This window comes from Leptodactylus fuscus, chromosome 9 (assembly GCF_031893055.1).
Source record: "Leptodactylus fuscus isolate aLepFus1 chromosome 9, aLepFus1.hap2, whole genome shotgun sequence".
Lineage (NCBI taxonomy): Eukaryota > Metazoa > Chordata > Amphibia > Anura > Leptodactylidae > Leptodactylus > Leptodactylus fuscus.
Window position 1 is genome coordinate 74,523,318 of NC_134273.1, and position 27,016 is coordinate 74,550,333.

General features: G+C 42.3%; 1 protein-coding gene across 1 annotated transcript in view; it reads right to left on the reverse strand.

The window, feature by feature from the left end:
• Positions 1-27,016, reverse strand: part of CFAP20DC (CFAP20 domain containing) — a 197,980-nt gene that overhangs the window by 63,160 nt on the left and 107,804 nt on the right. The window contains exons 13-14 of the mRNA XM_075286776.1: positions 17,060-17,431; positions 7,647-7,850 (exon numbers count right to left, since the gene is read on the reverse strand). Of these exons, the coding sequence (XP_075142877.1) occupies positions 7,647-7,850; positions 17,060-17,431 (576 nt within the window). The remainder of the gene's footprint in view (positions 1-7,646; positions 7,851-17,059; positions 17,432-27,016) is intronic.

Genomic DNA, 27,016 nt, shown 5'->3' on the forward strand with positions numbered 1-27,016 from the left:
TAAATAAAGAAAAGCAACCTCTTTGAGCCTAGGGGACTGAAACATCATTTGTGACCCCACAAGTTTGAAATTTCCCCAAGGTGGGACTATTAAAGGATTATCTTATCTTAGGATTATCTTAAGTTGCAACCCCTTAAGTCTGACCCTGGATCGGGCACTAGTGTTTCTCTACCACTTGGTTTTTTCTGCCACGTCAGGGACTTTTCCAATTTCAATGTCACTTTAAAGGGATAGAATATGCTTTAGATAGAAAATTTATGCTGCGTTCCTTAAAACAGTGATTTACTAGGAGTTGTGGGGCCAAGCGGACGGTCAGGAGGACGGCATGCAAAATCAATGAGTAAGAGCTCTTAGCCACATAATATAACATTAATGTCATAGAAGCGGCTTTAATTTATCGTCAGTGCTGTCACTGCTCTTCCTAAAGTAACTTTCTAATGGTTCTATCAATCTGAATGTAAATGCACTTGTGTGAATACGGTATAGAAGTCAGCACAGCGAGTAGATCAGATGTGCGCCCGCGTAGCCATTGCCGACTAATGATATGTAATTGCCTTAAAGTGGACCTCCAATTATAGGAGAACTTTACATAAATGAATAGTACAGGGGAATAGAAGAAACTTTGCAATATATCTTATTAAAGAAAAATGTCTGCTTCCTCTCTGGATATGGGATCTATTAGCGATAACAGACTGAAGTAAAGGGGGGAGGGGGGAGAAAAGCAGCCCGATAAATTAAGATAAAAGCATTTTTCTTTCATAAGATATATTACAAAGTTTCTTATTTTAATGTTTACTATTCATTTATGGAAAGTAGTTTTATAGTTGGAGGTACAATCTTATATATAATGAGCTCAGTCTCATCATCCGAGCTTGTAGTTTTATAGTTATTAAAGAGACCCTGTCATGTCCTCAATATTGGGACATATTATATACCAATGCCAAGCTGATGGTGCGAAGAGTTTAGGGTACTTTGGGGTGTACAAGTATGTGTCCCGCTGCCAGAAATATACATATACATTAATGTGACCACTTGTCAAAATCCAGAATAACCACCTTTGGCAGAGCGGACCGCTGTTGTGATGATGTCACTGGGATGTTGAGCCATGCCGACTCCAGTGCCGTGGCCAGCTCTGCTAGGTTACGCGGTTGAGCATCCATGGCGTGAACAACCTGATCGAGGTGGTCCCACAGATTCTCCATTGGGTTCAAGTCTGGGGAATTTAGTACGGTAAACTCATCCTGGTGCCCCTCAAACCACACACGTACACTGCGAGCTTTATGACACGTCGCATTGTCCTGCTGGTAGATGCCATCATCCTGAGGAAAAACATTTCGCATGTAGGGGTGAACATGGTCCGCAAGGATAGATGCATACTTGTGTTGATCCATTGTGCCTTCCACAATGATGAGTGCACCCAGATGGCGGATGACACGTGTCTTCTGTGATTGGTTATTTAACGTTGATGTCAAAAGTAGGCGGTGGTCACATTAATATGACTGGACTGTGTATATTCCATTAGTGCCAGAAGGCCCGGCCTCGCAGATCATCACTGGACGGTGAAGAATGCCCCCATGCCGGTACACTTCTATAGACTTGTACTGTAAATGGGGTATTCCTCACCGCCCAGCAAAGACACTAACCTGTGAGGCCGGCCCCTCTGACAGTGCAGCAATATTGTTAGCCAAGACCTTCTTGTAGCAGTCTATGGATGATGTAGGAGGTGTTATCTGAGTTTAAAGAAAGCTTTGTTAGATAAACCTTCATCCTTTCGATTAGCTGTTACACAGAGAATGGGGCAGGAAGCAGACAGCGCCGTTCTCTGTGTAGTGGTGGAACTGAGTAAGTGCAGCTTAGCTCCCATTGAAATATTCCCATCTGCAGTACCTGGTCTGGCCGTTACACAGAGAACGGAGCTGTCTTCTGGACTTTTTATTGAATGAATATCCCTATGTATGGCAGGAGAATATTAAAATTTGTGTCTTCAGCTGGCAGAAACTCATCTAAAAATATAAAAAAAAAATTTCTACCATTGCAACGGAGATGTCCGAACGTGAGAAATAAAACCCGTGGTCACATTACAACTTTATACACACTCTGAGCTCGACTTCATTACTCCTGTTTTTTTTAGAACACCCTGATGAGGTGGAAAGCTTACAGTCTGCTCAGCCTACGCAGGTATTTTATTACCCGTTCAGTCATTTTTGAGATGTGGAGGGATAAAACAACATACTCGTAAAAACGATAAATTATTCTGTTAAATGTTCCATAAAATCTGCAATGAATTTGGCTTAAATTTCTCCAGGGAGATAATGGTCTGAAACTTTACAAAACTATAACTAACCCGTTCCATCCCCAAATGACATATGGTAATTTTTAAGAATAACGAAACCACAGAAGTGTCGGATCTCCACCAATTATATAATATTATCCATTTATATACATGATGAAAAATACTGAGCCGACAAAATGTACAGAATCAGTTAAGATGCATTTAAAAAGGACCTTTCAGCATCTTTGCACCCTTTAATAGGCTGCTCTCCACCGATTCTGGCACAGTTGGAATTTTTTCTCTAGCCCTCACCGTTCCTGAGCAATCCGTACTGTTAATCTAAGCACAATTATGCTCCTGTCAGGTGGGCGGTCCTTGTCTGTCTCTTCCAACTTGACACCACCCACCTGACAGTAGAGAGTGAAATTGTGTTGAAACTAACAGTACTGATTTCTCAGGAATGGTGAGGGCTAGAGAAAAAATTTCAACTACGTCAGAATCAGTGAAGCAGTACCCAGTTAAAAGGGTTGTCCATTGAAGTCAACTGGTCAGTATTGGTCAACTGGTCAGGTTGTCCATTGAAGTCAGCTGCAGTAACGGTGCCCGGACACTACTGGCCGTACCCTGGAGCAGCTGCTCCGTGCACAGGATGACTACTGGCCCCCCACTGATCAGTCATGTTTGGCCTATCCTATGAATACAGACAACCCCCTTAACACGAATCTCCTGGACCCAGTGCATATTCTGCAAGAGGGATTCCCATCTTCATAAGCAAAACACAATACTAATATCTTCTTATGTTTGCTTTTGGGCCCCTTGGCACTACGGCTGTGCCCCTGCTTATAAGTCTATGCATGTAGCAGAATTAGGTGAATGATGTCACTAGGGGCTTCCTGATATTTTTGAAAATGGCCCACATATTATAATCTATAAACACAATGGAGGAGATTTATCATTAGGGAAGTCTTGTCATAAGTTGTGCCAAGTTGTATGAAATATCGCCTGATGTTTGATAAATTTGGCAAAAGTCTAACACCTCTGTCCTGGGATGTTACTGCACTTTCTACGTCACCTCCCCATTTTATTTTTTTTTAAATCACATTTGCTAAATCTGGAGGACATAGGCTTGAGAGGCTAACCAAATGGGAGTGAGTGGTGCCAAAATCGCAAAATGCAGAAATTGAAGCTCAAAATAGCCCAAACAGTGGCAAATCCTATTTTGCAACTTTTTAGGATAAACTTCAACAAGACAGGACTTGATAAATTCCTCCAGTCACCTCAACTAAATAATGGATTACCTTATAACATAGTAAATGCACATTTGTCTTCTAAACTGCTGGTGGTCAATTGAATATCGACTCGGCATGATGTCAAAAGTGCATCTTGTCCACTAATGTGCTCCATAGAGGCCGATAAACTTCTCATTCACACATGGTGGACAGGGAAGTGCATTAAGCTGAATGGCCCTTCGTGTTCTTGACAGTGGGCAGCAATACTATAAATCACGGATATACATTACTACACTACGGTTATGTAGATACGGGGATTGATGTACTGTACTACATACAGCCAAGACCAGTAAGACGGACCAATTCAAAGGCGTAACTTCAAGATCTTGGGCCCCAATGTAAAATCAATTATGGCTCCCCTTTTAACTTATGCCATTAGGGCAGAGGGACCATTGGGGACCTCTCGAGGTCCAGGGCCTGGTTACAACTGCTCTTCTGCACCTCTTATAGTACATCCCGGGCATTGCTGCCTTAAGGTAAGAACACACAATCAGGTTTTGAGTGCATATGTGAAGACAAAAAGTGGATTGAATAAAGAATAATACTTCCTGTCTAATAGGTTCTCACTAAAGATGGGAAACCGGACTCGTAGCAAGCTGGGTTTGATGCAAATATTCCAAATTGTTTGTGTTTTTACAAAAAAAACTATGGGCAAACTAAAATGGCCACCACAATATAAGGTCTCTCTCGCTTTTTAATGTAGCTTGTGATCCCCATATAGGGCTCACAATCTACCTCTTTCCCTATCAGTATGTCTTTAGAGTATGGGAGGAAATCCACACAAACATGTGGAGAGCATACAAACTCCTTGCAGATGTTGTCCTTGGCAGGATTCAAACCCAGGACTCCAGCGCTGCAAGGCTAACCACTGCGCCACTGTGTTATCCCCAATATAGGGTATCTTCATATTCCAGAGAATAATAGGTGGAGGCCCCGGTGAGGTGACAGAAATGAAAAAAACATTCATATTCACCTTCTGTTGCCTGTTTTGGATCTATCCATAGTGTCCAGAACTCTCTTGATGATGTCATGCGCCTGGGGTCACCACTAAAGCTTGTGATTGGGCCATCAACGGTCACATGTGTACAACGAACATCATGATACTCAGCATGCTCAGGTCACCACTGAGGCCCGTGATGGGCCATTGGCGGTTACATGTGTACACCGAACATCATGATGCTCAGCATGCCCAGGTCATCACTGAGACCTGTGATGGGCCATTGGTGGTCACATGTGTACACCGAATATCATGATACACATCATGCCCAGGTCACCACTGAAGCTTGTGATGGGCCATTGGCGGTCAAATGTGTACACCGAACATCATGATACTCAGCATGCTCAGGTCAACACTGAGGCCTGTGATTGGCCCCAGATGCATAATGTGACTGAGAAGGTGGAGAGAGCCCTGGATAACGTAAATGAGGTGATGGCAGGTGAGTATGAATGTTTTTTATTTTTGTCACCTCTCCCAGGCCTCCACCTATGGGGTCGGTTGTGAATATACAGTGGAATAAAAACATTCGAAGAAAAGCAAATGAGCTTTTGTTTGATGTCATGTACACATTGCAGAAAAAAAATGCTGCAGAAAAATTATGCTTTCAAAAACAAATGTGATGCATTTAAAAAAAAATAAAAAATTTAGGGCCCGTTCACACGGGCACAGAGGGGGCGGATTATGGCGCGTAATCCACGTCATAATCCGCCCCCTCACAATGGTGGTCTATGGGCTGGCTGTCCTTTCTTCAGGTGGAGTCCGCCTGGCGGCAGCAACCTCTGTAATCGGCTCATTCATTTGATCCGACTCCGGAGGGGGAAGCCACGACTGTCGGAAGCCGCGACAGTCATGGCAGGTGAGTTTTGATCCGAGAGTGACATGGCTCCCCGTGTCACTCTCGGTGCCAAAATCTGCCCCACCGCCACCGTGTGAACTTAGCCTAAACTGACTTTACTGGTGGTCCTGAACACAGAGAGGGATTTTCAGGACAGTCATGAATGATCTAGCAGGTGAAAACCAGGGGCCCCTACATTTACCTTGCACAGGGGCCCTCTGGGACCGGTGTCCTCTTCTGCCCTGAAGGTCCTGGGCTTAGTTTTCGCCTACTTCGGTAATGTGAATGAATATTTGGTTCTTATTCCTGACAGATTCTCAATCAATAGCCCTTTCTATAAAGACTGGTAATTGGCATTTAGAGTTGTAAATGTCAGCGCGTCACGCTGGAAATCACGTACCTGAATAAATAAGTGGCGCGGCGTGGACAGATGAGGATTTTTACAGCTAAACTGAAGTTATAAACTCCGCCGTATTTATGTGCACAAGCGGCAATAAACACAAAAATGATTCGCATAACACAAAAAAGACACCAAGGATGAAAATGTTCCAACGCCCACACACCGAAGAAAAGTATGAAGCACTTATCGGAATTCATACCGGGTAAGCGGCTCCCCGTGTAACCCCGCTTGTCATCTTTTGTCATGTTGTAAAAAATGTTTATTTAACTTAAAATATATAATTGCGATTTGTAGATTTAGAAATCTTGTGCTCACGGCAGAAACGGCACAGAAAACCCGGGCTAATGGGAAGTGAAAAAACAGCAGCGACGTGAGATATTGTGGAGGTTTAATAAGCCGTAGTGACGACTGCGCGGAAATCTGTTACCTAAGGGTTAATGTTTATTTGTGTCAATTAACAAGAAGGGAATGAAGAAAAGAGGAATGTCATTCTCATTACTATTTGGTGTGACCTTTGCCCTTTGGAGGAGGAGTCCTGGAAGCGATGATATAGCCCTGATCGCAACATCATCCAGTCTGTCTGGGATGACATAAAGAGACAGACGGATTGGGGCAAGTCTATATCCATAGATCTGTGCTTAGATGGTGGGAACAACTTCCCTGCCCAGGTGCGTTCACACAATGTAACGTTGCGAATGATCTGGCACGTATACACGTGACGGCAGATGACCGCTCAAAATGCTCCCATTCATTTCAAAGGGAGTTAGGAGAGTATATGCCGCGTTATTTTGCGCCTGTGATTTTGTGGCCGCAATCAATGGGAGCGTATACGACCCGCAAAATCTCATACGGTGTATACGTGCCAGGTCACGTTACTCCGTGTGAATGCACCCTAATGGTGTCCATTGTTTTATAACTAGAAGGGGTGAACACTATAGAGGAGTCTCCTGAAGAGACTCTGGCACAAATTTTAATATAGCATCACTTTGCAAAATTTTTTCCACATCTGCCTGAAACTTTTTCACGTTACTGTACATGTCCCATCATGCCCTGCACTGCTCACAGCATTTGCATTACCCTACCCTGGAGATGGCCCCATCAGCCCCAGGTGTAATAGATCAAAAGGACATGTATGTGTTAATAAATACTTGGATTCTCCATGAGCTAAAAATTCTGGAAAATCAAGTGAGGCAGAACTGGGCCAGGCCTTTGCTCCTCTTGTGTATTCATAAGCCTTGGATCCTCATATCCCCGTTCACCAGTTGTTCTTCCATTAACCACTTTTGGTAGATAGTAGAGATGAGCAAAGTGGTAATGAGTTGGATTTGTTATGAACCTGAGATCATCGGCATCCTCATCATGACACCCCACTTGGCCACTGAGGCCCAATCCCAGGTCTCAGTAGTGACCCCAGGATGTGTGACATCAGAGACGAAGCTGGAAAAGGCTGTAAGGGCCTGTTAATAAAGAGTCGATGCCGGTATGAAAACTGGATGCCCAGGAGAGGTGAGTATCTGTGGTTATTGCCTGTACCTCCTCTGGGCCTCTATTCAAGTGTGTGTATCTTAAGGAGCCCAGGAGTCTCAGTTGGGCCCATAAGTGGTCTCTTCCCAATACGAGGAGACCAGCACTTTAGACCATCCATTACAGCTGGGGAGTCCGGTACATATTTTGCTTTAGGACCCAGACACTTCATGGTTTGCCATGGTTGGGGTCCCTACAGGCAGAGCAGTATAGAAGTGTTGTGCGTGTACATAAGATGAGTTTTGGACACAGCCCAGTCTGGAACCGAAAAAGCACAGACAAAATGTGAATTTTCTAACTACCCTTGTTAGAAGTATAGAGTCACTTACTGGCGGCAGGCAGGAGGTCCAGGTGGTGGTATCATCACTGCTGGTGCTCATACTAACATTACAGTGGTCAATCTGAGACTGGCTGAGCCCATGAGATCTCCCCTCGTCCTCCATCTCCTCTTTCTGCTGCCTCTTCAGACTCGCCAACATCTGCATTTCAGAGGCGCTGAGTCGGTTCACGTGGTAACTTCTCCAGTTGTACCCCTAGGAGAAGGACAATGGGTTAGGTCCAGGGGCAGAACGGGCCAAGAACGGCACCATGTTTCCAATAGCTCAGCGTACAGAACCCATTTATGTCTCTATAACAATCCAGTTGTAAGGGTTAGTCATGAATTTCATCAGCTTAGACATTTACCAGCAGTGTAATAGATGGTAGAAAGATTTTGTTAGGGTGAAGGGGCCCTCTGATATACTGCGCCCCTTCTAATTACTACTTTGGAATAGCTTTAAGAAAGGCTATTCGTTTATTACCTTTAGACGTGGTCTCCGCGGCGCCGTTACTTAGAAATACCGGTTTTAACTGGTATGCAAATGAGTTCTCTGCAGCAATGAGGGCGGGCCCCAGCGCGCAAACAGTGATGGGGGCATCCCCACTGCTGCCCAAGAGCTCTTTCCAGCGACGCCTCCATCTTCAGCTGCAATCCCGCCTCTTCTGTCTTCCGTCTCGGTCCAACTTCTGACGCCTGCGCAGTACGCTGCTGTATTGAACTATAAGAGCAAGAGCGGCCTCCCAAAAATGGCCGAAGGCGTTGGTAGTTGAACCGACAGAAGAAGACAGAAGAGGCGGGGTTGCAGCTGAAGATGGAGGCATCACTGAAAAGAGCTCACAGGCAGCAGTGGGGACGCCCCCTTCGCCGTTTGAGTGCTGGAGCTCGCCCTCATTGCTGTGGAGAACTCATTTGCATACCGGTTAAAACATGGAAAATGAAAGAGAATGGGCGGAGTCAACATAAAAGTGGGCGGAGCTAAATTTGCTAAAATTTACATTTTGTCCCTCTTTCTGTTCTTCAAAAGTGGGGAGGTATGTACATACACACATACATATATATACACTTACATAGACACATACACACATACATACAGCACTTGGCAGCAGGCGAGATATGGTCCAGGGAGATATCCGATCGACATATTTGGGGCCAGGAAGGAATTTTTTGCCCCCTTGAGGTATAACTCTCCGGGGGTTGTTTCGCCTTCCTCTGGATCATTGGGTCGGTGACTTTCATCTCAGGACATGGGGGACCAGGCCATAGTAAATTCTATGGTCCCCACCAGGCCTGAGCTCTTAGTCACTGCGACCTTCTTTAATTAAAGGGCCGGTAATATTTTGTTACAATGTTGCCTATTCAATAAACAAAAACATATCGAACTTATCTATATTGTGTCTGTGTTTTTTTTTGTCTTGTGTGTGAATTAGTCCTTAGCTAGTGACCATGATGATAGTAATGGCTATAGCTCAATATTCTGGTGTATTCCAATATCTGTATATACAGTAATAAAGTGTATCGTCTCCTATATATATATATAGGGTGGCAGCTGCTGCAGGACAGGGACTATAGGGGGCGCCATATACAGTGAGTAGATCACACATAACTGTAGTCATTGTGATACCATAATGTCATCTCCTGTCCCAGATTACATCACATGTGTTATGGGGTTCAGTCTCCCTGATGGGGGGCAGTAACATTATGATCTCCTATTCTTCCTTCTCCATAGACTTCTATTGTACAGATTTGATCAGTGGAAGAAGGAGGCAAATAAATGAAGACACGGGCACTTTTCTTATATAAAGTATATTACAAAGTTTGTTCCCTTCACCCGCACTATGGAGTTATGAAAAAAATAAAACATATTAGCACTTTAAAATGACTAAATTATCAATATTGTAAATCTGAGATTTCTGTCTATGGAGGTGTCCTAGCGTTTCAATCTCAAAAAAGTATTCTATCCATTAACCCTTGAGTCCCAATAGAAAAATCTTATCGCAAAAACTTTGGTTGCCCGTACAGTTAAATGTTGCAAATGCATGAAGATTAGGGAATCGGCTGAACTCTGTGTTCATTATCCGGCATGTAAGATTCTCTGTGATTCTCAGCAAAGCGCTGCATACTAAAAATGAAAATGATCCGGGCTGTACGCGGACATCTCTCTAAGACGTTGAAGACGGATTCTTGAATCCCTGCAAGTTGTTAAACTCTTTAGATCCTACTTGGAATGAAGAAAGATCATCCGTGTGTCATTATTTTATATCTGAGCTTTTTATGCAGCTTTAATGTTTCAAGAGCTCAATTTTTCACACATTTCTTACATTGTTACTTTGGCTGTTTTGGGAAGATTTATGCAGTTCTATTATGGACTAAAAATAACTCAATAGACGGGCTGTTAGAATGAAAAAAAGATTAGGAATAAGCTGGGTGGATATGTCTGGAGGAAAATGAATCACTTTTTGTTTAAACTGTAAAAGGAGGAACTTGCTAGGAATGCCAAAAATCATTCCACGTGTCTGTTGTAACACATTACGTGGGCTAAGTAATACCTACAAGACAACAAACCGCCCGGTGCGGGAGATGGTCCTCAAGGATAAGGCGTCTGGGCATGACTAGGTACAGTGTAACTTCCATGGCTTGGGGCCTCGCTATTGGTGTATTGATGGGTATCCACGGCATTGGTATTTTGCATCACTAGCAGGATTGGTGGGCGCTAGGGTTGAGCCGATCTTGACTTTTCAGGATCGATTTTAAAATCCGATTTCCGATCATTTTTCATTCGAACCCGATCTCGATCCCAATTCCGATCCCAGTGCAAGTCAATCACTAAAGTAGCCAGAGGATATTTTTTTTAATCCTCTGGCTACTTTGTCCCCCCTGGTGTCCACTTACCTCCAGAGATGGCTGGTCTGGTGCCCGGTGCCTTCCTTCTTCTTTGCCTCGCTGCCACTCCACGCTGCTCTTCTCCCTTCACTGCCCCCTCCCTGCCAGGTTAGGAGAGTGTGGACGGGTACTGGGAGGGGAGATGTCACATCTCCCCGCCCTGTACCCGCCCACACTCTACTAAGCCACAAGCCCCGCCTACCTAGCGCTTTAAACACTAACCTGGAAGGCGGGGCAGCGAGGCAAGAAGAGCAGCGTGGAGCGGCAGCGAGGACAAGTAGAAGGAGGGCACCGGAGCAGCCATCTCTAGAGGTAAGTAGCTGCTAGACCTGTTTAGTTTAGCCTCCCATTCGAATTAATGGAGGCAGCCGGCGCGCAGGGAGTTAAGGCTGTGTACGGGCTGCTTCCATTCATTCCTATGGAACTGCAGCGGAGCCCTCACACTGAGTATACAGCATATACTCAGTGTGAAGGCTAAGCAAAGCATTGTGGGAAAAGATCACCAATCTCGATCCCACATAAAATGATCGTGCTCGGAATTCTGATCGCGATCGTGAAATTTTCTCGATCGCCGATCGGAATCCGATCTTTTCCGAACACGATCGCTCAACCCTAGTGGGTGCTTACCCAAGCATCTTATTGATGAAATTTAGTCAATTTTGTGCTATTTTATGGTGCAAAAGTAGCAAATTTGGTAATGTTTGCACAAAAATGTTGAACATTTTAAAATTCTTGCCATTTCTTCAAATTGGTTAAAAAAAAAAGGGTGGGAATTGGAGAGAAGATGAGGCCACCCACTAACCCACTGATGAATAAGGAATTGGTGCAAATTATAGCACCGATTTATGAGTACTCTTGGAAGGATTAGATTTTGAGGTCTACCACAAGGATAATCCCAGATGCACCATATTTACTAAGGCTGGGTTCACATCTGAGCTTGCTCACCATTCAGGGATTTGTTCCCCCATTTGGCTTGAAAAATGCCAACAGGATTTTCTCTCCATGTTTTTCAGACCACATTTTAGTCTAAGTGGTTTGGGTTTCTGTTTTTTTGGGTCCCTAATTGGACCTGAAGTATGGAAACCCGAGCGCAGGTATGAACCTAGCGTCAGTGGTAAGCCTAGGATTATTATTTTGCTTACTTGTATAGTGTTGTCATATTCTGCAGCCTTATCATAAGGCTCACAATCTACTGTATGTACTCAAGTATAAGCCGAATTTTTGAGCACAGTTTTTGTGCTGAAAAAGCCCCCCTCGGCTTATACTCGAGTCAAGAAAAAAAAAAAAAAAAATATATTTTTTTTTTGGGGGGGGGGGTTCTATGACCAGCCGCAATAGTAATGTAGAAATGTATAGAATCTACCATAAAATAGTGAAAAAAAAAAAGAAGCTTTAGAAAAATATGATAAAAAAAATAATATAAATAAAAGTTCTAAATCCCTCCTTTCCCTAGAATACATATAAGTAGAGAATGAGTGTGAAAAACAAACACATTAGGTATCCCTGTATCTGATAGTGCCCGGTCTACTGAATATAGGGGATCTGCAGTGCTCCTGTTGTGTCGGGAAGGGGTTAATAGGAGCACTGCAGATCCCCTATATACAGCCAAACTGAATTCCAAGTGGGGAAAAAACAGTCCTCAAGCTCAGGGAAGGGGCAGACAGAAAACCAAAACACCCCCTCCCCTTCCCCAGCACCCAGTATCTACTGCACCCAAAAACTCCGACCATTTTAATTTTTGAAATTTACAGTAGCTGCTGTATTTCCCCCCCTCGGCTTATACTTGAGTCAATAAGTTTTCCCAGTTTTTTGGGCTTATATTTGGGTTGGCTTATACTCGAGTATATACGGTAAATCCCCTATCATTATGTCTTTGGAGTGTAGAAGAAAACCCACGGAAACCTAGAACATACAAACTCCTTGCAGATGTTTTCCTTAGTCAGTTACAAACCTAGGACTCAGGGCTGCAAGACTCCAGTGCTAACCACTGAGCCACTCTTGGTTATTATTCACATCTAATTATATTAGCTTTTGTAGACAATTAAAAGTTAAACATTGTTGCAAATATAAGTAATTAAATTTTTTTAAATGTTTAATAAATTTTCTCTAACCATCATGGTGGCGATAGTCATTTTTCTTGATAGGTTGCCAATGGATATAACCATGAATGAAGTTCTGAATTCCCTTGTACATGGAGGAAGGCGGGCGGGGGTTGGTGGGTATGTTTTTGTGCTTCTGGGGATTATTGGTAATTATTTAAGGCCATGCAGTAATATTTGTCAGCACGCAAGAATGGCCATACCTGAGCTATAGTACATGGACAGCTGAAGACCTCCAGAGGAGATGGTCTTGGTTATGGCTTATAGATATAGGTTCTAAGTGAGTAACTTTATTGTATGACCTCCATGTACCCTAGGGTATACAGACATGGGTGTTTTCCCAAGCCAAATGTTTCTCTTAACCGTAACGCCAAGTTCCAGTCCCTCCAGTTATATGGAAGCGCAAATATCCCAAATGTGGAGTACAATACACCACACCTTGAAAATTTGTTGATGCCATTGTCTCCTTCCTTACGTTTCCTCATGGCTGGACATGTCCACGATATGTGTCCCACGAGATGACCAGCTTCTCATGACAATATTCTTTTGTGATATTTTGTCACAAAGTGATATGCTGTATGCGCCTATGTGAAGACACCCAGCAGTTGCGCTATGCATTACAGTCTCTCAAGGGTTTTGCTGGCATGTCATGATATTGCATTGACTTAATTTCGTGAGAGGGGCTAAGGTTGGGGTGGGCACATCTGCAGGGGCCTATGAATGACTACAGTCGTGCCGTTTTAACAATACTGCCGCGCAGACACTCCTTGCGGCTCGAGGCATGCAGCTTTACACTTGGAGATTAATATTCTTATTCTTGCACTCGGCTTGGCCCAAATAATTAATTATAATTAAATCAGAATTGTTTGAGTACAGTCACACGTCTGTAAAAGTTTAATTACTAAGTATCTGCATGGCGGCACTATTACCCAAAGGGACGCATTATATTTCTTAATATAAAAAAAATATTTGAACTCTACAAAGAGAATATCATGAAATCATGAATAAAACATTGCGTCGTGACCCTTAAAGTTTACTAAGTAGTTCTGAATTCGCTTCTAGGTGGGGGGCTTTGTATGTTTTTTTTGGCAGCATTGTGCTTCTGGGGATTAGCGGTAATTATTTAAGGCCATGCAGTAATGTACTTCAGCATGCAAGAATCAGGAGACTTTCATCTACGGCTTAGAAGTCGGCCACAATGTTACATAAGGAGACAACATCTCGCAGTCACGAGGGGGATAATTAGATATTGCCCACAACTGAGCTCTCCGTTTACATGAAAAATTCAAAAAAATTGATAGGATTTCTTAATTATGTGGGAGAAATGCGGAATATTTGGAAGGTGCTGAAGTCTATGGCTCCATTGAGATGGCCATAGCTATTTCAATTGAGGCTAGGGCCCATTGGGGACTATGGATGGAAGTAAAATTGCCGCAACTGTTGCACATCATCATTGGTCCCTTATTGAGGGAGCGTGCTGTTCGGAACGGCTGATCCGAACAGTGTTTGCTCATCTCTAATCTTGAGAGCTACCTCTATGGAATCTACAACAATGGTGATCGTTTAGGTCATTTTACTGAAGCATTAAGCTGTGTTCACATTTTTTAGGCCCATAAACTGTCAATTCCCAATAGGAAGAGACCGGTACTATAAATAATACATTATGGTTGGTGGGCCTGACAAAGATTTTGCACTGGGATTTAGGATCTTCATGCAGACAACATGAGTTCTTTGTAGTATGTCATTATGGAGATATATAGAACTGCATAAGAGCTGTATACCCAAAACGATAGGACATTTCCTATTTTAGATGCATTATTGAAAAAAATACAAAAATACTGATTGGAAAAAGTGAACATACCTTTTAGCCCAATCCCATTAGAACCATTTTTTTAAAAAAAAAAATTTTTAATTTTTTTTTACTACCTTCCAAAAGCCAGTTTTCTGTTAACAGGTCCGTATGAGGGATTCATTTTTGCAGGACAAATTTTACTTTGTAACACTATCATTTAAAATTTCATACAATGTTCTGGGAAGTTGAAAAAAATTTAGAATGTGGTCGAATTGGAGAAAAAAAACTGTATTTACACCAGTTTCTTATGGATTTTGTATTTACAGAGTTGACCACGCAGATAAAATGTTACAATGTTACCTGTATTCTATGGGTCAGGACTATCATGGCGATACCAAATTTATATAGTTTTGGTTATGTTTTAATACCTTAAGAAGAAATATAAAACTTTGAAAAAAAAAAAAAATGACACTATTTTATAACACCCGTTACTTGTATATATTTTTTACTAGGGGCTGAATAAGGCATCTTTTCTGTGGGGTTAGATTTACTTGAACCCTAGGGGGTCAGATCACCAATATAATACACTGCAATGCACTGTAAAATACAATGGTTGCCATAGAATTGTATTGAAGAAAGGCCTGGGAACCTTAAAAACGCTGTCTAGGTAATGGATCGCTGCCCTTAGAACTTGTCATGGGTGGTGGTGGTCCTAGCCAAAATGGCAGAGCCCATGCGTTGTTGGTAAGATGATGCTTTGATCATATGGGTTAATGCCTGCGATCAGTGTGCGGGCTCTGATCGCAGGTACAACCACTGGGACTCCATGGACATTGGGAAAGGGTAATGGATCATTATCTCTGTAAATATTTTTAGGGCGGTCTTCTAATAGATAGCGCCACGCACTTTACGAATATCATTACATTACTGGTACCCAGGGCATAGCATCCTCGTAACTAATGGAAACACAACTTAAAACTTCAGCTAGATTTTCTGCGGCTCTTTCACTTGTAAACCATCCATAACCTTTTCAACTTCCTATTTCTTCCCTCTGTAGGGAGGATAAACAAAACCTTGGTATAACTGACCAGAGCTCACAGTTGGAAGATATAAACCTTCCTGAATCAATTCCCTGTCGCAGTGGGCAAATATAAACCTTCCCGAATCAATAAATTGGAAGTAGCGCTCTTATTATATGGCGTTCCAGCCATCGCTTTGTAAAACAGACCTGTCTTTTATACCTAAGAGAAACTCACCTCTTAAACACAACTGCCGGACAGTAAGAAAATAAAATATACACTTGGAAGTAAAAGGTTCTTTTTAAAAAATAGTAACTAAAAATTTGATATTATGGAATTTCTACTTTTATCATTAACTTTACTTTTTAGGTTTCTTTCATATATATACCCCCACCATCAATTTAGATGGAGACATTGAGAAGAGTCCTGGAGCTAAAATAAAATCACCCAAACTCTTGTTTGTGATCTCCAACCGTTGGCTTTCCAGCAGTTGCAAAGTCACTACTCTGAGCATGATCGACGTTGTAATTTTGCCACAGTTGGAGATCCATTGGGTTGGAGACCACATAAAAATATAGGTCAACCCTTTAACATGTCCATTATTGCCAAGAACAACTCCATTCAATGGAATCTGTCATCAGAAAATGGCTTCTTCTTTCGCCAAATTTATATGTTATAGGGGCTACACGGTGGCTCAGTGTTTAGCACTGCAGGAGTCCTGGGCTCAAATCCCACCAGGAACAACAGCTGCAAGGAGTTTGTATGTTCTCTCCGTGCATACTAATAAGAAAAAAAATCTAACAATCTAATTAAAACAATCTAAATAAAAAAATCGAATCAAAATATCTAACAATCTAATTAAAACAATCTAAATAAAAAATTAAATCAAAATATCTAACAATCTAATTAAAACAATCTAAATAAAAAAATCTAATCAAAATATCTAATAATCTAAATAATAAAAAGTTTATTTAATTTTTAGATTTTTTTTTAGATTTTTTAGTTATTTATTTAAATTTTTCAGATTATTATTGGCTGCACTAAAAAATCCTAAAATTGTGTCCATTGAGTGTGACACTATCTGTAATCTTCATATCAATGAAAGATACAGGTAAGACACCTATTGTAGGATTTCCCATTGACAACAGTTGATGGCCCATTGGAGAAGCCAGGTAGGCCCACATGGTTTCCATCTGAGATCAAATATTATCGCTAGGGATTAGAGAAGACAAACCATTGGACATCAGATAATCATCAGGGTGGGCCATTCTACAAAGGAGGTGTTCATATTGGTCTTGACTCTCTACAAGACTCGATAAGGTTGGTCATTCTATTGGCCTTCAAAAAATACCAACCAACCAACGACCAACTCAATCTCTTTTTATTTTTCTATAGTCTCTTCTCCACTGATTCCGAGACAAACTTGCATTGAGATCATTTTACATCACGGTCTTGTAATATTTCCCAGAAAAAAATAAGACTAATGGATTTCCGGACTATTGACTGGTGATGTCAAAAATATTTCTAGAAATTATTGTTGATGACACCTCGAGTTTAAAGAGCAAAATGCCCTCCCGTCTCAACAATAATAAGATGAAGTCAAGCATAAAGTAAGATGTTTTTATTCACTTACGGAGGCTTCATCTGTCATTTTTCGCTCTTCCTTGGGGATCTCCTTCAGGGATTTCTTACTCATTGAAGTCCTTAGCGTTTTATCTGATACAAATTGTTGAATTTTCGAAATGAGTGAATTTCCCTTAGAGATTTCATTCCTGCTTCCGCTGGGGGACAAGCTGCGAGTTGGCATCAGGCTTCTCTGAGTGTTGAAGCTTCCTGCCTTTGCTTCTGTATCGGTGTTTGAAATGGAAGCTTTGATGTTTGACTGAGCATGTAGGGAGCCCTCAGAACTTCTGCTGGTGACGTCCACCAAATGGGATGACTCGGAGAACTGGGTTGTGTCATGGTCTGATTTAGGGCTGGAAGTCCACTGAGAAAAATAACTCTCCTGTGAAAATAAGAAAAAAAACATGTTGTTAGTATATAGTCCTTTGTAGCATAAATTAGGGATTTGGTATGATAATTGAATGACCCACCCTTCGGACTACTCATCAATGTATGGGTCATTCCGATAAACATAAGCTTGTTCTTGGTTGCTGTCTTTATGGAAGACACCTGATTTTTTTTTTTTTTTGACTATTTAGCTTTAGACAGAATTTTTTCCAAAAAATATACAATATTGTGCTACAATTTTAGGCAAAAAACTGCATAGAGAAAATATATTTACACATACATACATACATAGTCTGATGGAGCACGCCACAAAACTCTGTATGCAAACTGGAAGAATAAGAAGGAATACAAGCGGGATTTCGCACCTTCACAGTCCATTCAATGCAAAGCTGTAAGATGACCTTGTATATAAGCCTGTCACTGTAGCTCAGCACCCACTGAGTATAACGGGAGCTAAGTTGCAGTAATGCCCCTTGGCCATTATACAATATTTGGAGCTATTTTCTTCCCGGCTCTGTGCACTGTATACACTGTCTACCAATAAGTATTTGGACACCCTGTAAAGTTCGGCGGAGGTGGAGTTATGGTCTGGGGGTGTTTCTCCTGGTATGGACCCTTGGTCCCAGGGCATGGTAAACTCAATGCCAACGCCTATTGCACTATTTTAGATAACATTGTGCTTCCTACATTATGGCGGTTCTATGGGTCGAACCAATGTTACTTCCAGGATGACAACGCCATCTGTCATGTAGCGAGGTCTACCATGGCTTGGTACAGTGACAATCAGGTTACCGACTGGACTGGCCTGCCCAGAGCTCAGGCTTGAACCCTATCGAAGACCTCTGGGACAAGTTGGATCGCTGAACTAAGAGGAGTGCAACAGTCATCCAAACTCGGAGAAAGAACTTACCTGTCTTCTCCAAGCCGAATGGAGTAAAATACCGCTAGCTGTCATACAAGGACTTGTGGAAAGCCCCGGAGGGTTGAGGCTGTAATTGTCGCTTGTGCTGCTCGGACAACAGGTGTCCAAATACTTATTGGTAGACAGTGTAGTACGGGAATCTCGTGCAGCCCAGAACAGCTCATCCATACAGAGGCTTTTTGGTGGCCCCGTACCAATTAAATATATATGGCCATAAAGAATAAATGGCCCCATCTTATAGTCATGATTCTTAAGGTACATGACTTTCTACACTGTGTGGCGAGGGTATAGGCTCATACTACCAATTAATTAAAGGTCTACGGCCAACCTGGTCTGGGCCCTTCGCTCCATTTGCCCCATAGTCCATGCATTGGCTTCCTCTATGACATGATTTAGTGACAGTATTGATACATGGCCCATATAGACCTCTCTTTACCTACATATAAGCCCATTCTATTCACTTATATTACATTTTATGTTCCATCGTACTGGATTTACTACACCTATAGGTGATTGTATATGATCAATGTACCAATACTGTAATGATGGAATGACAATGTTATTATGGACATTAGTGTTCACCCTGAAGAACGACAGTCATGGGATCATAAGGGGACATGATCTGTGACACCCCCCTCGCAGCCAACCCTTCAATCACATTATTCATCTTGCTTAAGACGGCAGCGGGGGCAGCTCGGTGTGCGGAGACTAATGATGTTTTTATAGGCTCCTGTTCAGCATGAAAATCAAATTCTATCAATTATACTTTGTCACCTCTCAACCCACTGCCCGCATCACGCGCTATGTAGGCCAAATGGAGAGTTTCAGGCGCTATTAAGTACGTAATAAGTCTCTGAAACATTACCAATTATGAATATCAAGTGATTTAAGTTCTGGTTTGTGCACCTGTCTGCGGATTGTTAGAGAAACGGCTCAGGAAAATCTTGGTTACATATCATAAAAAACCCTCGGGGGCTTATTAGGAAAAATGACTATGTAGCTCAGTGCCAGAGCAGCCTGGCCTAAGGGCAGGAATCTGGTAGCGAAGGCCATGATGGTAGACTAGTTATTCACCTCAAAGAGCAGTAGGGTAGAACATACAGCTGCTGCGTACCTCTTGGGATAGAGACCTGCCAGATACTTTTATCATAGCTGAGATTTTACCACTAAAATTCAGGAATATGATTTTTTTCTAAGTACAATACATAGAGGCAGGAAGTGAAAATTTAAGCAGGTTGATTTGTCTAACAAATAAAGAAATTGGTGAGTTAATTTGGGTATGACACCATGAATATAGAGAGGGCAAATCTGCATGAAGCGCTCCATCTGCACTACTGTAGTTTATCTTACATCATACACTAAACATAAGACTTAAAGGGGATGTCCACTTTCAGACCAATATTAAGAGACAAATGTTTGGCTCCCCTCCTGTTGTTGTTGGGGGTTCTGACCTGGATCCACGTGCCATGGACCCACGGCCCCTACATGTGCCACCTCCTCTCGCCTCTCGGCTTACCGGTTCCAACATGATGGCCGCACTTGCTCGCGGTGCAAACGATTTCTCTATGAGCCCGGCTGCCCTGTGCTCTCCTCCTTCCTCTGACCTATTCGACTCCTCGCTCCCGATTGCTGCCTCATCATCTCACCGTCCTAAACATCCTAAATTGTCAGACATTTGGGATCTGCTCTGTGCTATGCCTACTAAGTCGGCCCACCAGCACTAATACAAGCAGCTAGTCAGAAGTAGATAGAAGTAAGTAGACTCTCCTAAGCTCTCTGTGATGTGATGAGCTAAAGACTCCTTTCTGAGTAGTATACAGACAGGGAAAGTTGTGTGTAAACACGCAGAAGCTGTGAGCGACCTGTTCCTCCCCCTCCACTCATTCTGTTCCTGACTTGATCCTGCAGGTTTCTAAAGACAGAACTCCCATAGTAACAGGGAGAGAACAGCAAATTATCAAGAAGGAAGGCACCTAGTGGCAGGAACTTTAGAGATTTGTTTCAGGCAGAAAACATCTACAATTTTTAAAGTTATTTGGAAAGTTGCTGTCATATTCAACAGCAGCTGAAGCAAGATGGTCGCCCCAATAATCAAGTGCAAAAATTTGAATAAAAAAATCTACCATCAGAAAATAAAGACAGAATAGAAAAAAAATGACAATTTATCAGTATCTGGTCTTAATTAGGAAACAGTATAGATGATACATTTCCTTTAACAAGGTTATATGACATAACATCTCTTGTCTATAAATTGTGCCTAGAATTGCAGCTTATAACCACTTGAATGAGGCAAAGCTGCACTACCAAACATGTCCATGAACGACTATGGCGCTATTCTACGTTTACTCTTTTACCTGCTTTCTATTGTGATTCTACCTGAGCGAACCCCAGGCACTCAATAGAGTTTAGTGATCTGTATGTTCATGTCTATCTTCCATGGTAGGATGTAGGCCAAGGGTAAAAGTTCTGAAGTGTAAAAACATCTAAGCAAGTAGCGTATAGCGCCGCGAGGCGCTCACTGACAGCAAGAGCTCAACTAGCAGCGAGTGTTAAAAGCCCATTCAGCTTGCATTAAAATAAATGCAACCCACCAGATATTTTCCTACCCAGAAGAACCCCAAACCTCGCCAGGAAGGCAGTGTTTGTTTGTGTAAACTCTACTAAGATGTGACTCGTCTTCAGCCGAGCGGAGCTGAACCTTTTAGCTCATGCCAGTATTGTTTTCGGAAATAATAGAGCGGTTTTGACAGAACAAAGCATTGAACAGCAGATAGCCCTTGGCTGAAATGTCATGGATTTAAGCATAAGGTCTGCAGCCAACTTAATCACTCCATTTGCTGTCGGTAACTCGGCCGCCTCCTGCAAGCAGATGGGACTCGGATGCCTTAGAGGGGGACTTGGTAAACATCATACAAGGAACATGCATAATATTGTCATGACATATTAATAGATACATCAGGGTGAACTTTACATACATGTCAGGATTGAAGTTGATGCCTGTTTATTATACCTGGGAGGATAAACATTATGGAGCGGCCATGAATCCACATTTACATCTTAAATCACAGCTGGTGTTTTATCTCTGCGCCCAGGCTCTGACCCCTGGCATAATGGCTGTTTGGTTTTTTACATAAAACATTCTGGCGCCAGGACGCAATTTATTTTTTGAGAAAAAGTGATGTGCAATTTATGTTACTTAGAAGAACCAGTAATGCAGGAAGACAGGTCTTTTTTTTTTTATTGGGGGGGGGGGGGGGATGGATAGGTTCAAGACTTTATAGAAACGTTCAAGTGAGGAATAGAAGACCCCCACCAGGCAATATGAGACAATGTGCAGAGGCGTATGTGGAATATCCTTAGCTCCAATGAAAAATATGGAATGGGGTCCTCAGTTGTCATGTGCTATCATGTTGTGGAGAGGCCTGTGGGCCCCCTGTGGCTCCAGGGGCCAGTAGTGATAGCTATCTCTGCGGCTCCTATAGCTATGCTCCTCACAACAGGTTATAAGTATACCATATACTGCCAAAGTACAACAGGAAGCTATCTCCAAAACTCCCATTGAAGTGAGGGGGCGCAGTGGTTCCTCTGTATCCACCAGGGGGCGCTCCTTCCATCATCACAACAAAATCCACAGGGGGGGATTCGGTGGGAATCTCAGCAGTTAGACCCCCCCATGGATTAGCAATTTATCCTTTGGATAGAGGTTAAATATTTTGGTAAATTAACCCCTTTAATACCCCAACAGAGCCATTACAGGGAGAATCAACCATTGCACAGTTCCTATAGGACTCAATAGGCTCTCAGTATATGAAGGAGATGGGTCCCCCAGAGTGAGATAGGTTCTTTGGATCCACTTTTCTCTGGCCAGTGGACTAGGATACCTCTACTAATACAGAATTCATAAATGGAGCAACCTTTATGGTGAGGACCAAATAATTTGATCTGTGAGAAGTTGATCATTTGTTTTTATTCTATAGAATATTTTGATACAGACGTATTCTTCTTCAACGTTCCTCTTGGTTAAACATGTCCCTTTGTGTGTTTCACAAAAGGATCAACTTTACAAATAACATGATTTTGTGATACTCTGTCACAAGATGTCCATCCTATAAGTGTCTATGGGTGACACCCAGTGGTTATGATGTGAATTGCATGGTAATATGTTTATTTATTTAATGGAAAACTGGTGTCCCTAACTGAATGTAGAGTAAGGGTAGACACATTTCGACCTGGGTGGAGATTTTCGCTTTTTCATCTATGATCACGGCTTTCATCTACAATTCCGTCAATGTTGATGGCAAAAACAGCACAACATGTAGCAGTATTCCTGCCGTCAACATGATGGACATTTCATCAGATCTTGTTATAAGTCTATGGGGTCCACTGGCGCCATCTGGATCATAACATTGACTTGTTAACCGCTTTCTATGACTCATGAATCTTCAATCCACACAGCATGAGCCTGGCTTAATATTCATTTGCATTAGCTGGAGTGGATACCTGAGCCGCTACTGCTGCTGAATATAAATGCAATGTTTTAATGATGATGTGCCTTATGACCCCATCAATTCTCTCTACATAATTTAATAGTGTCTGAGAAAATGTAATGTGTCATTAATGGAAAGGTGGACATTGTTAATTGACGAGGAAATATTCTTATATGCGCGCGCAAGACAGAAAACTGGCAGGCCTGCCTCAAGACATTGTGTTACCAGGATTTGCTTAGGCGTTGTGAGGAAAACAGGGTATACGGAGTGCTACTTATAGTGTCTACCCATCCAATATTTAAGCCATATACAGGACGCTCTTCAGCTCCCTCTAGTGGTGGCGAAAGACAGACAAAGCTTTGTCCCATCACAGGATAGGTAATATGTGTTTGATTGCAAAAGATCATATCAATGAGATGCTCTCCGATCTTCAAAAATGGGGTTCCCATGTGAATGGAGTGAAGGTCGTACATGGCACTGACCAAGATAGTTGAATACAATGTTCGGCAATGTTCTAAGTCCGGTAGACTTTAAATAGAGAGATAGTGGCATTGTTTAACTCTTGCTAAATTTCAATGGGGGGCATGGAACCCCTTTTGTCATGTTCACGGGACTGCTAACAGTGGGACCACCAATGATCAGACACTTATTACCTACCCCATGGATAGGATGTAAGTTGTTACTAAGGGTTTTAGCAAAAACTATAGCTAGGTATATATCAAACATAAAATACTATAACTCACCAAAAAATAAAGTAATCAGATTAGGTTCTAGGTAGGGGTGTAGTCAAAAGGTTTTAGGCAGGTGTGGAAAAAATGCTGCAAGATAATGACGATGCTATGGTCTGCACAAAGCCCTGATCGCAACATCATGCAGTCTGTCTGGGATGACATGAAGAGATAGACAGATTAGTTCAGGCCTACATCTATAGAAGATCTGGGCTTAGTTCTCCAAGATGATGGGAACAACCTCCCTGCCGAGTTCCTTTGAGAAATGTCTGCAAGTAGCGAGAACAACCGATGGAAGGCAACGGGCGAAGGTCACACTAAATATTGATGGGATATAGATTTCTCTTTTGTTCATTACTTATTTTTGTTAAGACACAAAAATAAACTATTAACTATTTTTGTAGACCTTCTTACTTTAGATGTTTTTACACCTGCCTGAAACGGAAGCTGGAGCTCAGTAATGTTTCCCTGTAAGTGTAGGAGGTAATTACCTAGAACAGAGCTCCCACTAGGGTAATGTGGAACTCTGGTCTTCCTTGGAACTTGGCCAGTGGTTTTCTAGAAGATAGCAAAGACAAATGCTGGCCATATACATATTTGTTGGCCAACCTCACCCGACTCCCCAGTACACTTGCATACTTTTCTCGAAGAAAGCCACTACTAGACTTTCCCCCAACATCTGTTACCAGGTAATGATTAGGTATGATCCCATAAACATTAGATGGTTGGCCAAACCAATTGAAATTGGACTACTTTTATGGTAAAGATGATCCATGACTTCAACCTGTTCAAAATTGCCTAATATTCAGGAAGACGAATCCATTAGAACATCAATGGTTGGGAATTGTGGAATGGTTTTGTTGAGTTACACATCAAGCTTGCTCGAGAGAGGAGTAATTGTTCCCTTGGAAGGCAAATATTGGAAATCAATGAGTTAGACTGGGAATCGACAAGCTAGAGACCCCCGTATTCCTTCTGGACCAGTCTCCATTTTGTGTGAACCCTGATTTTTCTAGGCTGCCAAGGAGATGGGTGGTGGTGGTGGTGGGGGCTAAGGATCAACTTAGGTGAGGGCAAAATAATTAGGAAAATATACACAGCAGTAATAATTATCTTACTTGAAGAAGTGTCTAAGCTTACAGACGGAGCTGAATTAATAAGCCGAATATGTAGATGTTATTTTTATTTTATGAACAGAATATGACTATATTTGGATTATTAAACTTGCAAAACAAATCTCTCGAAAAACAGAAAATCTTTGGAGTGCAGCTACATTTTCTTTGTTCAAGCTGAAACTTGTTCCAGAAACATCAATAGTGCCTGCCAGATGAACTGTATCTTGCATATGTATATTGTGGGGAAGTGATTTCCCCAGAGTTCCTCTGGAAATGTCTTACTAAAGAGACCATACATATGGTTATATGGACATTCATGCTGGATACGCTGACCCTATTACCCATGCTGAGAGCTCATTTTAAAGAGATTATTCTAATGGAGTAAGATAACCCCCTTCTTGGACTCAATGTGATCATCTTATCAGTATACACCATGAATACACAAGGCAAGAAACAAAATCAGTCTTCATTTTCGGAGTCTTTTCTTTTGTGTTTTCCCACAGTCATGAGCAAAACAGCGATCTGCTTTCTTGCAATTTCTTCTGAAATTACTTTGCACAATAGGTAGCTATGTGTTATAAGGCTCTGTTCACATCTGCATTGTTCCTTTGCATTGCTCTGCCCAATGGACTCCACTGGCTATAATATGGTCTGTCAGGCGTTCATCATGTTACTGGGCAAAATAGTGCTGCATGCTGTGATCTATTTTGTCAGGCATTTTTTGTTCAGAATCGGAGACCGAGGCGCTTCACACATATGCTGTAGGTATAGTATATAGCCTTAGTCAAAGATATGTCGTAACCACAGAATATGTTCGTTTTGGGGCAGAGACACAACATTAAACTCCTGGGTCTTGGTGCAAAATCTGTACCAGGCTCTGTAACGATAACGTAGTTGTGGTGGTCACGTCTAGGATCTCGACTAGATCCTTCAGTGCTCCTCCTAGGCTGGTGAACTGCTGAGGGGGCCTTCAGGTTGTTGGAAATTAAGTTAAAATATAACTTTTATTGAATCCCTAAGACAAAATTTGTCAAAAAAATGTTTCATCACATCAGTGGAGTCCTCAATTGTCTGGGGCTAAATACTGTGCAAGCAGCCATTTTCTCGTGGCCTGTGGGCATGCGCAGTCTGCTCTGCCCAAGGCCCGAGGCCTAGAAGTTACAAGCCACCAGAAGAGGAAGAGGACGCGCCTGACGAAGATGGAGGCGGCGCTGGAGAGTTCTCTCGCAGCATTGGGGACGCCCCCAGTGCTGTTTGAGCGCTGGGGCCCGCCCCCAGTGCTGCGAGAGAGCTAATTTGCATACCAAACAGTACTGGGATTGTAGGCGAATGGCGGTGCAGAGAAGACGACGAAAGGTAGGAGAAAAATAGCCTTTCTTAAGGCTATTCCAACGTGGTACCTAGAAAAAATTGTCTGACTGATAGGATCCCTTAAGGGACTAAGAGAAAAAGGGGCCATATACTGTTCACTGACCCTCCATTGATGGTCCTGTGGATGAGAAGTCAAGCTGAGTCTGGCTTAAGCCCTCTCTCCATGGGTGATATGGACCTGTGATGGGAGAAGAAATCATGTCACATAAACATGTGAAGTGGACATGTCTAAGGAATCACCTTCACACTTAAAGTGGGGACTTTACTGCAGACCATTGCATTCCCAAGAATCACAATGGTTTGGCCCAGTAGAACTGATGGAACATTGGTTAGGAATGGAGCTGTCACCAGGAGGTCAGAATGCGACATGGCATAGGATGTGATAAAAGTGTAGTCAGGAGCCAAGGATCAGAGACAGGAGTAAGACTACAAGTAACAGGTAGACAATTCAAGGAACAAGAACAAAGCCGAGGTCAGGATTAGAATCAACAGTGGAGACAACTAAAATGGAATGGGGACCAAGAATGGTTCTCAAACACAAGGCAAGGCTTGGCAAGAGGATTCCTCTTTAAATAGACCACCGAACTTGAGAGTGTTCTGATATCAGTAAATCCATGGCCTGAGCCAGCAGGGCAGTGCTAGTAGCCAGAATCAAGAGGAGAATATCAGATATAGTGATTGGGAGTGACACGAGGTGGTGGAACACATCCCTTTATATCCCATCTCCTAATAGATGCAGAAAATATAGGAAGGTGAACAGTCCAGGGTCACCTTGTCCATGGTCAGGTAGTGGCCTATTGTGATTTTTGCAACGCCTAGCCCCTACCTGTCCTAAATAAACACTTTGTAATAACTTGCCCCCGCTATCCATATAAACGTATATACTATCTGTAGACATGTATTTTTTAACATCTACAGAACCTCCTACAACATTTTCCGGTGTCTCCTTTAAAGTTC